Source organism: Pagrus pagrus, assembly GCF_965226575.1.
Source record: "Pagrus pagrus genome assembly, chromosome: 12".
Taxonomy (NCBI): Eukaryota; Metazoa; Chordata; class Actinopteri; order Spariformes; family Sparidae; genus Pagrus; species Pagrus pagrus.
The window spans coordinates 22714950-22728195 of NC_140196.1; the positions used below are offsets into that span (position 1 = coordinate 22714950).

Genomic DNA, 13246 nt, shown 5'->3' on the forward strand with positions numbered 1-13246 from the left:
GCAACTAATGGATGGATTGGGAGCTCGTGGACCAGGGGAGTGTTTGTGTTTACGCCGCTATCACAGGAGCTTTGGATTGAAATGTGTGAGAGCTAGTTGGTTAGCATGCTAACTTCAGTAGATATCTCTAGAACACCATACATAGACATCATAATGTCAATGTTTCTTTTATTTAAAACAAAAAGAATCATGATCCTTGCTTTCTAGTTTTCACTGTGTGTTTTTAAACTGTAACAGACGCCAAGAAATCTCAATAAAACTAATCTCAGAGTTGGTGTTTGCGCACATCAGAATTTGCTGCCACAGTTTATTTAAACCTTAACAGGCTGGATAATTATTTTTTACCTGCCAGAGTGACTCAGACACTCCTTTGTGAAAAGGTTGTATTACTGGTTTTTTCCACACCCTCTGAATATTGGTGTTGTTTCCTGGTACAGAACAAAAGTAGCCAGAGGCTCTGTGGGAACAGAGGGAACACTTTCTCAGCGCAGATTTTACTCTTTTTTTAAACTAAAACATCGACATGCTGTTGCTGATCCTGCTTGTTGGATGTTTGGCCTCGTGTGCTGCACAGACAAGTGAGTACAGGCAGAAAGCATTGCAAGGTTTAAAGGAGATTTTGTAGATGTGTAATTTCATCCAATGTTTCCCCAGCTTCCTTTCCCTCCTCTGAAATCACAGGCATGTTACCTATTCCCTCTCCACCTCCAATCGAGGCCACATCAGTCCTATCAACATCTGATCCAACAGACAATGGTAAGTGCATTTAAATTGTGCAGAATATAATTCATATTGAAGTCTAGCACGGCTTAAATGATCTTGAATATCTTTTCCGCAGTTATAGTAATCCTTCAGGCAGTTCTCCAGTCCTCTCGGGAGCTAAATGGAACAACAATCGCTCCAGTCACGAATCAGGTAACAAACTAATTCCTAGCCGTGTTCACCTTCTTCCCAAATTGTGCTCTCTGATATGATGTGCGCAGCACACAAAGGGATAATTAGCGGACACTGACCTGAATATGATTCAATTTAAATTATTTGTGTCTTTCAGCTCTACAGCATGATCCAGCAGCTCCTACCTGATATGAACTTCAGTCTGACAGTAAAGAAAATCACCAGAGTTTAAACCTAAACTAAACTAGTTTCTGTGTGTTTGGTCACTTGCTCTACAGGAGCTAGACTTGAAAGATTTGGACTTTTGAAAATGATTCTCTACAGAGTAGAGTATCATACCACCACTGAGGACCAAATATGAGTTTTAAGTGGTCGATTTTAATTGATGAAATTAAACTGAGCAAGGCCTGATCAGGTCTAAACTCATACAGGTGAAGTAACTGCATTTGCTTTGATTCACCAAAGAGAGATTAGTAAAAATGAATAATGCAGCGTGGTGTCCGTTTTATCATGATTTGAATTATAGAAGTTTGAAACAATACTCACACCATTCTGAATAATCATCAATGAAATTAACACTAAACTGCACTGCAATGTCCTGGAGGAAGCCGTTGTAAGCTGACTACTAGATTTTCAGGCTTCAGCTGAAAAATATGTCAACGATTTAAACATGAAAACTGAGCGGCAACGAGGGAGGAACTGTGAAATCAGTAATGTGGCAATATGAACCAAAATGCAAGCAAAAATGCATAAATGAAGAGACATGTTCCCTCTTAAATTTCACAGAATTAAAGGATAAGTTCACTGATAAAGGAAAATCACCATTTTCCTACCCACCCCCATGCCAATGGAAAGTCAGGTGAAGTTTGGTAGTCCACAAAACATTTCTGGAGCTTATCAGCAAAACAGCGTTGCAGCATTCTCCTAAACAACTGAAGTAGCTGGGGACTTGTTTTAAAAGGTAAATTAACAGCTTAAAAATGAAACATAAGATGGCTCCGAGCAGCTCATCAGGCATAATCCAAGTCTCCAAAGGCTGGATCCCAAATCAATTTGAAAAGACATTATTTACACCCTCCTAAAAGCTGAAATCGTCATTATAGCCCCTAATGCTAAAAGCATTATGTGCACACCCCGTCTGAAGTGGGTGTACAAGCTTGACTGTGCGTCAAGGCTGTAAATAAGGTTTTTTCAAATCAATTTGATATCGCAATGCTTCTGCAGACTCTGGAGTGTTTGAGCTGTATGGAGCCATTTTATGTTTTTACACAGTTGTTTTTTTTTTTTTACTTTGGTTGATTAGGATAATCCTGCAACGCTATTTTTCAGTGAGGCTCCAGAAATGTTTTATGGACTAAGAGACTTCACCTGACTTTCCATCAGCATGTGGGTGAGTAGATAATGACTGAATTTGATTTTCTTTTTTCTTTAACTGATTTTCTGGTACCTTATTGCATAATATAAACCTGATACTTTGCAGCCGATCAGAAATACATAAGGGTAGAAACACTGTATTTCTGGAAATTCTTTCTTTAAAGGGATTTAGACACATGATTACTGAGTTGATGTAAAAGTCAGTAAAGGTGCAAAAAGAAATAAACCAGAAGCCTGATTATCATATTGACTGGTCATTTTGTTCCACTTCCATTTCTACTGTTTGAATCCCTGAACAAGTTGGAGATGTGGGCAGAGATTCTGAGGTGTTTTTTGTATCTAGTAACTCTGGATCTAATTCTGCTCATGTTCAGTCTTAATAAAGTCATGGAAGAAGATGAAGAAAACAACAACACTACAACGATGTTCTCTAAAGGATGAACTGGTGTGTTTCACTTATAGGGGACAGACTCCAAACTGTATTCCAGTTAACACGCTCGCATTGACTGACAAACAAAGGTTATATGAGAAGTGACTAACCTGTTTCAATGGCAGGATTGGCAGTGAGTTTGAGCAGCCCGGTACATCTGAACAAAGCAGAAGAATGAATGTCACATTTTTTTGTGTCAACACAGTTGTTTAGCAGGCAGGACTGCAGTCTACAGCAGTAACTGAGATACCTTTGCAGTCTGCTGACAAAAGACACTGTTTAAGGATTTTAAAGGAAGTTTATGTTGCGGATTACAAGTTGGACAGTGAGGAGGAACGTTAAAACAGTCAAATCCTCAGTTAGTTGCAGTGAAACATCAGCAGATCTTTGTGAGAAATACAGAAAACACGATTGCATGTGTAAAATTAGTTAATGAGTAAATAATAAGTTAATGTAAAGGGACAGGGAATTTCAAAGGAATGTTTAACTGTTCATACCGATATGAATCTTATTACTGCAGTTTCACTTCCAGCCAGTAGAGGGTGACCACAGCCTGAAGATGAAGGCACTGAGACGTCAGTACGCCGCCTGCTCACACGATACCTCTCAAACCACCCAGTACTTAAAACAACATATATTGTCTGCTTCATTTTTTAATTTTATTTGTTTTAACGATACATCTCTCAGAAGCATCTGTTCACTTTATGCGATACAATACAATCCTTTCACAGTCATGGTGGTGAGTGAGTCACGGTTGATGACAGATATGCTGTTTGAGTGAAGCAGAATCACGGTCATGGTGTAAAAACAACAACATAAACTGATTACAGTCAGTGTGAGAACAATCATCTTCAGTGTGGTGTCAGCGCTGCTGCTTTTTGAAGGCATCAGTGCTCCTCTGTTAGTTATATCCACACAGAGTTAGTTAAACTGCATGAATTTTAATGCATCCTGCCATTTAATTCTCGAGGTACACTTTTATACAAGTCACTGCTCACAATTGCAATTTTCTTTTTACATGGTGTTCAGGGAAAGTTGATGTGCATCTGCTGTTAAAACATCCTCAGTCTCATATCAGTGCATTTATTTAAAGGAGACCTATTACGCTTTTTCTTTTTTTACTTCAGTGTTTTATATTTTCTTGTGCATGTAAAACATCTTGAAAAAATTAAAGGGGTCAAAGTCCGCACCAACAGAAACTCCTCTCTCCCACAGAAAACACTGCTCCTGAAATGCCTCATAAGTAGTCGCGCCTTTAATTCCCTGATTTTGTTACATCACGCTACTTCACCCTGTCACACATTTGCGTGTTGTATGCTAGTTTGGCACATAAGAGTCGATTCAGCACTGCTGCTGTGATGTTTTTAGCGATGCTGGGTCAGGCATGTTTGATCTGACCAATCAAAGGAGACTTAGTGTATGGAAGGAGGGGCCTTAAAGAGACAGGAGCTAAAACAGCGTTTCAGACAGAGGGGAAATACAGAGCTGCAGCACTGGACATGAGAAAACTGATGTTTTTTGTGCATTGAAGCATGTAAATCTTTTCTAGTAGTAACCTGAAATGAAATTCTGAACCTGAAAATGAGCATAATATGTTTCCTTTAAAACCAACAAAGACAAAAAAGTTGACTTAATCATTTAAAACTCCTATTACAAGCATTTTTTTTTTTCAACTTTTCAACTATATAACGATACAAATGATGCACATAGGAATAAAACAAGAAGAAAACACACTGTTAAGAACCAGTTTTCTACACCTAAGATAAGGTGCAGTTGGCGGTATCAAACCCAGAACAGATCCACTTGTTGCTGAACTGTTTGTATCCCTCAGCATTGATCAGGTCACTTCCTGAAGAAGAGCACACATTACCATGGCTTCTTATGGATTAAAACACTGATGTAGGTTGATTAATGAATAGGAAGCAACACAAGTAAATCCACTTTCATGGTTGTTTCTTCTGTGGTTAGATCAAACATTTACCTTCCATCAGATTCTGGAGGCTGCAGTAGTTTGTGCTGTTATCAGCTGGATCTTTGGAGAACTCAGACACGGCCTCTCCCTGCACAGCACACACATCAGGAGGAATGTCGGTGACTAAAGCTGATTATCCCTCCCAACAGAAAAATAACATTTCTCTTCACACACATTTTCCATCTTCATTTCATCAAAGCCATATATGAATGAAATTAAGTACTGGTGCTGTCGTGAGTCCGGCAGGTTTAAACATGCATCACCCCGGATACTCATTCAGAAGAAAACACACACTTACAGTCATTTTGCAGACGGTGGACTGCTCGAGAAGAAACTGGAGGTCGCTCACTTTTCTGGTGGCTCGAGACGTGTGTGTGGCGGTGATCACGTAAGGAGCCGTTGACACGAGCTGCAGCACATCTCAAAGTCAGTCAGGTCTGACAGGAAACATTGCATGCTGCATATTTCAAGCTTAGGTTGTGAAGAAAGGAGGATATTTTCAACTCTATGCATCAAGTACGGGTGTACCACACTGAAAATGGTCTAACTTTACTTGGGCAGTGCTTATTTAGCTTTTATAACCACTATACAAACATCTAATAAATGGTGCATAGGAGACCGTAGTGTAGATGTACAAAGGTGAATGCAGCTGTAAGTGTTCACTGGCTCTGCCAAGGAGGTTGTGTTTTCACCTGTGTCCGTTTCTTGGATGGTTGTGTTGTGGGCAGGATTACACAAAAACTACTTAATGGATTTCGGTTCTTGGCCCAGAATAGACCCTGTTAACTTTTTGTGCGCAGGTGGCCAAAAGGCATTATGGTCTATCTAAAACATTTAAAGAGGCACGATGTAGTTTTGGAGAAAAAATGCAAACTAAAAAAAAAAAAACGATATTAATGAGGCAATAATACAAATGAATTATTTATTTTTTCCATAACTGAATAAACAAGCTGTTCTCAGAGGACAATAAGGTCCCAGAACACAGTTTGTAGCTAGAAAAGGTGGCAGAGTCCGCCACATATAAACAAAGTAAAACAGTATGAAATTTGTGTGGCATTCAAATTCAGTCAATGAAGATTTTTCTCTTCTGATTAAAATTTCTTCCCCAAAACTACATAGTGCACCTTTAAGTTAGGGACTATGTACACTGATTGTTTGAGATGGGTATTATCTCTCTGAGCTAACATGTTAACATCCATCTCTAACATCCTGGAATCTTATTCTCATTTAAAGCAACATTATGTAGAAATTGTGAAGACAAATACCAGGTTTGCAACAATATGTCAGATGTAATGTAGGTGCTAACTACAAACAAAACTCATTACTCTCCTTCTCACTGAAGTTACATTGGGCAGAAACAAGTGATGGGGCGGAGTGGCTGAGACAGAGACACCATTCACCCTGTTACACTGTACCATCAAAATGATCTTGAAGGTGTTGTTTTAAGGTAAAAAGTTACATAATGTTGCTTTAAATTATGCTGAAAATGAGGATTCGTCTCACATAAAACTTTCGCTTGACTCCTTATTCATGATCAATTATGATTCAACAGCATGTTATGTGGTTGAGATGTTTCTGACCTCGTACGAGCACCTCTCTCCTGCGTATAAACAGCTCTGCCTGATCTGCCAGGCCTTGATCTGGCTCACCACCCTTCCAAAGACGCTGTCGCACGAGATGTTAAACAACCTGCAGAGAGAGCAGCGAGTTTATCGAATTGTCACTGTCATATTACACTAAAAACAGAAAACAGACTCTAGATTTTGTGAATTATCATAGCTTTCTGCTTCTCTGCGGAGGTATGACCAATGTAAGTCTTGTGAGTCCTGATGTCTCCCCATATCCAAGATAACATGCGTGAGAAATCAGCCTGCACAAAACTTTGAAGTAACCTGGCTAACAGGCTTTTGACCCCTTTAAACTGGATTTCATGCATCCCACACGCCAGCATTATATATGTCTCACTGGTCACATGATGCAGCGTCTGCTCAGGGAACATTAACAGCAGCAGTATGGAGATTAATAATCAGATGAAGTAATTTTACACAGACATTTACCGAGAATTCATTCAAAGATTCCCTCAAAGTATTTGCAGCGCACTCATATACAGTTTGACTCAACACAAGTTCATTAAATCTCCTTGTCCTCTCTTAATTAAATGCTGACTTTGCACAAATACTCCCAAAAAAGAAATCAAATTCTACATTACCATTTGACTTTGCACTGTGAGGTGCGGTCTTCTAGTGAGATGGTGAGCGTGGCCCCCAGCAGGAGAGCTGAAGCTATAAACAGGAATTTCAGGTCCATACTGACGTGGATCAGGCCTTTGTCCAAGATGTGGTCAAGTGCGTGGTCGTCTTCTGAATGTCGGCTCGATCTGCCCCGGATGGTTTAAAAGGGCAGTGCGTCACGGGTCATGTGGCGAAACTAAAAAAAAAAGTCAGTATAACATTGATTATACATGGACCACGGCATGGGAGAGGGCGATTCAATTCATCAGAAGTAACAGAGAGGAAGTTATTTTTACAACAATTTGACTCATTCACACTGAACAACCAGGTAACTGTATGTTTTGGCCCTTTAACTATGGATTGTGTAACCATTTAATATACGGCTGAATACCTTTAGAAGCATATCAGTTTTAGATTGATTTCCTACCTTCTGCAGCCTTTGCTTTCCATTGAGGACGGCTTGAAAGATCAATTTGCAGAGACCTCGAACTTGAGTAAAACAGCAACATTTCTTTCTACAAACAGTTTTCATAAGGGCTCCACTGACAGCACATGAAAAGACATTTTGTTTCTCTGTAGCTATCAGTTTGGTTCAGTAACAGAGAACATGAAAATTAAATCTTATTTGTTTTTACTGTAAACCCTAAAGATGCTCTGTGGTTAACAATGGCATGTGAAATCATTGTCATTGACAGTCAATCACAATCACTCATTGGCTGTTTTAGGCTCTAGAGCGAGCATAGACGCTCATATCTGCTCAAATGATCTCCGGTGCAGAGGGATACTGGCATCTGCTGCGATATAAGTGTTTTTTGTGACAGATAAAAGCATCCGCTATTGCTATTTTGTTACCATTTAATCATGGAATACTGTGTTTTGGACAAAATATGTTACTGAAATGGATCAGCTGGACATTTGGGGACAGGAGATGAAGGTTTAGTTGGAGTTTGATGCACTGCTGAAACACCCAGACCATTTATTGGTGAGTTGGCAAAACTTTGTACATGTTAGTTTGTTAGCTTGTTTGTTTGTTGATTGTACCTTGCTGTACCTTCTTGAAATGGTTTGCATGTATAGTATAGGATATGTATGACTGTGCACTTCAGCTGAGGCTGTAGCCTATTTGCCTGTTCACAAAGTGTAATAGGATATAAATTGTGTGTCTTTAGATCGTGAAGATGCTTCATGGTAAACAAAGACTGCTTTACCGCCTCCGTAACAGTGACCTTTAGGCTATTCAATCAATTCCAGATTCTAATAATAAATCCTGTCCACCCCATTATCTTGTCCATAACTGTTCTCATTTAAAGGCTGTTGTGTGTTGGTTGACCGATTAGATGGTGGAGGTTGTGGCTCCTGGAGCAGCTTGGTTGAGTCTGATAAAATATTGTTGATGTGAGCTTGGAGACTGTGCATCTATAAAAGAAAAACTGTTTTACAAAGAGGGAGCATGGCGTATCGAACACAGTCTCATGACCAGATGCATGTGAACGAGGAAGTAAGCCAGAAAGAGAGGTCCGTTCAACCTGGTAAAGTGCAGCAGATGTCTGAAGTTAGGTACACCCTGAGGAAGAGACTTATGTTGACACCACATTACTACTGAAGCTCAACACTGATCATGTAAACATAGTATACTTAATGTCTTAATAAAGGATCTATAATTATAGGGATTCCTTAAACATGTACTCTTTTTTTTTTTTATCATTTTAAGTCTTTTACTTTTCTAAATCATCACATTGAACCACCTTTTATATTGTCACAGATGTGTGTCTCAGAATAAATCTGCTTTGATTTTTTTGTTGTTGTTGTTTGTTTCATGTTTCATGGGGAGGCATTTCATTGTCCCCTTAACTCATCTATACATATTTAGTATCTGATGTTCGTAAAACAATGTTTGTAAAGGATAAGTTCACCCAAAAATGAAAATTCAATCATTATATACTCACCCCGCGCCAATGGAAAGTTGGTTGAAGTTTCAACTTATCCTTTAACACTTCATTTTAATAGCAAAGGAAAAAGTGTTGGAACACAGCCAGTCGGCTACAGCTGTGGTTCATTTATAAAATAGATGTCAAAAGATAGTAACCAGTAATTGTGTGATAAAGAGAAAAGACATTTGTCACGTAGTTTGTCATTTTAGATGCTTCTTATGAACTTTTACATACTTGTGTTCATTTATCTAGGCCTAATTATTTCTTCATTTATTTATTTCATCGGCACAATCATTCACGTCATATACTTGCTCGCTTATTGATTCATTCCTGCAAGTATTTGTGTGTTTCTAGACTAAAATGGTTTTCCATATATTTCAGGTCTTTGAATATGACTTGGTGAAGATTTCTCCACTAGGTGGCAGCCACGCATTACATTCACCCATCGTCTGTCACTGTACTACTCTGTACTATTATCTACTCAGTGAACTGCTTTCACACGAGCTGATGACATCCACACATGGGATAATATAACCGGAGCACACGAGAGAAGAAGTGAATGGTTTATACTTGATGCAAACTTTGTGTGGACACCAGCGTGTCTCCGCTGTGAAGCAGCGGCGGCGCAGAGACTCTGACTGACTCACTTCTCAGTTTGAAAACGAAAGCAGCGGCGGGAACAAGGACCAGAAGTACTGAGGTACAGTCCGTCCGAACAGTACCAACGTATTATGTTATCACCACTGTATTTCTGTAGAGAGTTTTTAAGTACAGTAGTGAAGTTACGGTACTTCACATTATCGTAGAAAAGGTTCAACTGACTGTAAGTCTGTCGGACCGGAAGTAAAAGTATGAAGTTAGCTTGAATTCCAACTAGCTAGTTAGTTAACTATTTTATAAAAACATGCTCACTGATGTTGGACACACTGTTGAGTGTCAAAGCAATACTACAGTATGTTACAGTAAGCTTTTACTGACGGTATGTTACCAAAGCTTTACTCAGTTTGCAGTGGAAATTCTCCTTTGTGAGGTTGAGAGTTGCTAAATCTCAGAAGAGTTGTAGACTCAACATGATGAATCAGATCTCTTTAATACATGCAGCATGGAGAGAAGACCTGAAGTGTTCTCTCAGGTCTTCCAAATGTTTCTGACTTAAATACAAACAGAGTGGGAGTTACAACATTTCTTCCCACAACAATGACCCCTTGATATTTGGTTGATTGTACCTTTCCCAGGACTGTGACCCTTTGATGCTGTATTAGAATGTAAATGTCATCTACCATCTATCTTCCTGTAACACCTCAGGCAGAGACAATTGCCTCTTATCGGACTTTATGACCCTCACACCAAAAGGGGATTCTCCCCTTTTGCTCTCACATCCTGATATGGTCTTTACAGTATATTATATATTATATATATTGCTTACTGAATGGACAACTATTTAATTTCTCACAAGTGACCACTGTGTTTGTGTCGTAATGCTGTAGTTTCTTTAGTAGAAGAGCTTAAAATAATCCAGGTGAAGGTCCAACTGTGATGTCAGTCTGTAGGACCGGATATAAAAATATAAATGACTAAAGTTAGCTTGAATTCCAACTAGTTAGTTAGTTAGTTAGTTAAAGGTCATGTTAAGTCATTTTGAAGACACACTCATCCAGTGTAATGCTTGCAGAAAACAGAAAACGATGAATTACTCTGTAATGTGCGTCAGGTAATGACTCGAGTGTAGAAGCAACAGTATGTAAGAAAAAGCTTTTTACAGTTTGACTGTTTGACTCCTCTTGTCTTCTTCTGTGTCAGATTCAGCATGGCAGCCAAAGACACAATGAGAAGGAATAAAACAGCCATTCAGGCGACTTTGTGTGCAGACTACAGTCTAATCCTCAACAAGGTGGATGAGGAGAAGCTGATAACTAGACGAGAGTACAACAACCTCAGAAGCATCAACAAAGTAGATGTAGAGGGGCATGTCGTGAGGCTTGTGGATAAGATATTGGATAAAGGAGAAGACACCTGCCAAAAGTTCCTGGACCTCCTGCAAACTGATGAGGAAATTAAAGGCACTTACCCTGAGCTGAAGGAGATACAGTGGACCAAGACCAGCCTTTTACCTAAACCAGTCCAAGCCTCTTCAGCTGAACACAGTGGTATGTTAACATAAATCATGTTGGTATAGAGATGACTGTCTAGTATAAGTCATCTACCAGCCTTCTGTCTGCTTCACATGATGTTGAGTTTCATGTTTGGAGGTGTCATTCTGTTTCACTCTGATTTCCTCAGATGGTCCGTCACAAAAGAGGAGACGTAAGGAGGTGAGGCCTTTAATCAATATTCAAACAAATCATTACATTATTTTAGTTTTGCTTTGATAGAGAGACACGAGAATTATCGTCACAGATAATTACTAGACAAGCTACATCCACTGCAATTTTTAAGTCTCGTCTTAAAACATATCTTTTTACCCAATACTTTGGTTTATACTAACTAATTTTATCACTTTCCTCTGGTGTTTTACTATTGTTTTATTTTACTATTGCTTTGTTTATTTTTATTGTCTGTTATTATTGTACTTGCTTTTACTGCAAAGTGTATTGAGACCATGTACCATGGTGATTTTGCACTTTAAATAATAAATTGATTGAATTAATTGAAGTGTTCACCTCAAAGCCTGCAGACACAGGCTGGTTGGCTTGTGTTTATGGAGGAACACAAGTGTCATGGAAATAAAAATAAAGCACGCCATATATCAATAACTAATTGTCAAATAAAAAGAAATTTAATAAAACAGTAAAAAAAATAATAATATAATAATCCATGAACAATTTACAAAGTAATTTATCTGATATTTTAATAAATCATAAGGCATTCTGAAAATAATTTACAACTGAAATATTTGTCCATCAATAAAGTTTAGTAGTAGTATTTAGTATTATTTACATATAAAATATTAGATTTGTAATATTTAATAACATTTAAACTAGGAAAGAAAAGTCTTGAAATGCAACTTCAGTTGTTCATTATGTGTATGTGTCCAACTGTTGTTTTTAGGATGAGCAGTACCAGCTGAACAGCCAGCCCACCGGCCTCTGCGTGATCATAAACAACGAGAACTTCACGTATATGAAACAAAGACATGGAACCGACAAAGATGCTGGTATGTCACAAAGTAGACGGATTCACAGGTTTACACTATTGTCCTGTCTGTTGGTGATTGTAGCTTAACTTTTCTTTTTTTTAAATTAATTTTATTGCAGAAAGTCTGGCAGAGGTGTTCAGCTGGCTGGGCTTCAGAGTGTTGATGTGTAAAGACCAAACCAGGGACCAGATGGATCGGGCACTGAAGTGCTTTGCTTCCCTCAGCGACCTCTCTCAGCTGCAGGAGTTCAGTGTTCAGGAGTGGTCCGGCAACGGATTCATTGATCTTAAGGATGCTCCTCCATCACCTGAACATGGCGACGCCTTCATTTGCTGTATTATGAGTCACGGAGAGAGCGGTGTGGTCAGTGGGACTGATGGGAAGCCCCTCTCCATTAAACACATAACTAGAACCTTCAAGGCGACCGACCAGTCAGCCCTCACTGGCAAGCCCAAAGTGTTCCTGATCCAGGCCTGCCAGGGAAAGCAGACACATCGGGGAGTGTTGTCAGAAGATCTGCAGGCTGATGATTCTCAAGCACAACACATTCCTGAGGAAGCCGATTTTCTGGTGGCCATTTCAACTGTTGAAGACTACCAATCGTTCAGACACATAAAAGATGGGAGCTGGTTCATCCAATCTGTGTGTCAGCAGCTAAAGGAGGGCTGCTCGAGGTAAATATATAACTCAAAAATAAACAGTGTGGCTTGAAATATCCAAAATGCAGTAATGTCCACAATATGATGTATATTGTAGATCTGATTATATTAACCTTACCATGCAGTGAATACTGTCAACTTCACTGAAAAGCGATAGTAATGTGTTTTTCAACACTGTTTGTGGTTTTAGCGGTGACGAAATGACGACCATCCTCAACCGTGTGAACAATGAGGTGGCCCAGAAAGAAGCAATAAATCAGCAACCTGGAAAAGTGAAGCAGATGTCTGAAGTTAGGTACACCCTGAGGAAGAGCCTTGTGTTGACACCACATCGTTTTTGAAGCTCAGCACAGATCATGTAAACAAAGTATACTTAAGGTCTTAATAGAGGATCTATAACTATCTCAGGGGGAGGGATTTCTTAAACATGTATTTTTTTTTTTTTATCATTTTAACTCTTTTATTTTTCTAAATCATCACATTGAACCACTGTCTTTTATATTGTCACAGATGTGTGTCTCAGAATAAATCTGTTTTGATTTTGATTGTGTTTTGATTTTTTGTGTCTGTGTTTCATGTTTCATGGGGAGGCATTTCATTGTCCCCTTAACTTATCTAT

General features: G+C 38.9%; 3 protein-coding genes across 5 annotated transcripts; 2 read left to right on the plus strand and 1 right to left on the minus strand.

Annotated features, from left to right (window-relative positions):
* Positions 1-370: 370 nt before the first annotated feature.
* On the plus strand, positions 371-2495 carry LOC311266997 (uncharacterized protein). 3 transcript variants are annotated; one of them, XM_084369770.1, is made up of 5 exons: positions 371-578; positions 655-756; positions 839-915; positions 1052-1102; positions 1681-1752. In XM_084369770.1, the coding sequence occupies exons 1-5, from the start codon at positions 524-526 to the stop codon at positions 1684-1686; spliced, it is 291 nt and encodes a 96-aa protein (XP_084225896.1). In that variant the 5' UTR covers positions 371-523; the 3' UTR covers positions 1687-1752. The 3 variants fall into 3 exon arrangements, with proteins under 3 accessions (XP_084225896.1, XP_084225895.1, XP_084225897.1); XM_084369769.1 differs by having other exon boundaries at positions 1052-2495; XM_084369771.1 differs by having other exon boundaries at positions 682-756; positions 1052-2495.
* Positions 2496-4353: 1858 nt separating this feature from the next.
* On the minus strand, positions 4354-6977 carry LOC311266082 (uncharacterized protein; the record flags this gene model as incomplete). Its single annotated transcript, XM_084368266.1, has 5 exons — positions 4354-4547; positions 4680-4758; positions 4969-5079; positions 6251-6359; positions 6880-6977. The coding sequence occupies 5 exons, from the start codon at positions 6975-6977 to the stop codon at positions 4456-4458; spliced, it is 489 nt and encodes a 162-aa protein (XP_084224392.1). The 3' UTR covers positions 4354-4455.
* Positions 6978-9285: 2308 nt separating this feature from the next.
* Positions 9286-13172, plus strand: LOC311267266 (caspase-3-like). Its single transcript, XM_084370233.1, has 6 exons — positions 9286-9532; positions 10633-10979; positions 11113-11144; positions 11881-11986; positions 12087-12642; positions 12818-13172. The coding sequence occupies exons 2-6, from the start codon at positions 10640-10642 to the stop codon at positions 12966-12968; spliced, it is 1185 nt and encodes a 394-aa protein (XP_084226359.1). The 5' UTR covers positions 9286-9532; positions 10633-10639; the 3' UTR covers positions 12969-13172.
* The last annotated feature ends 74 nt before the right edge of the window (positions 13173-13246 follow it).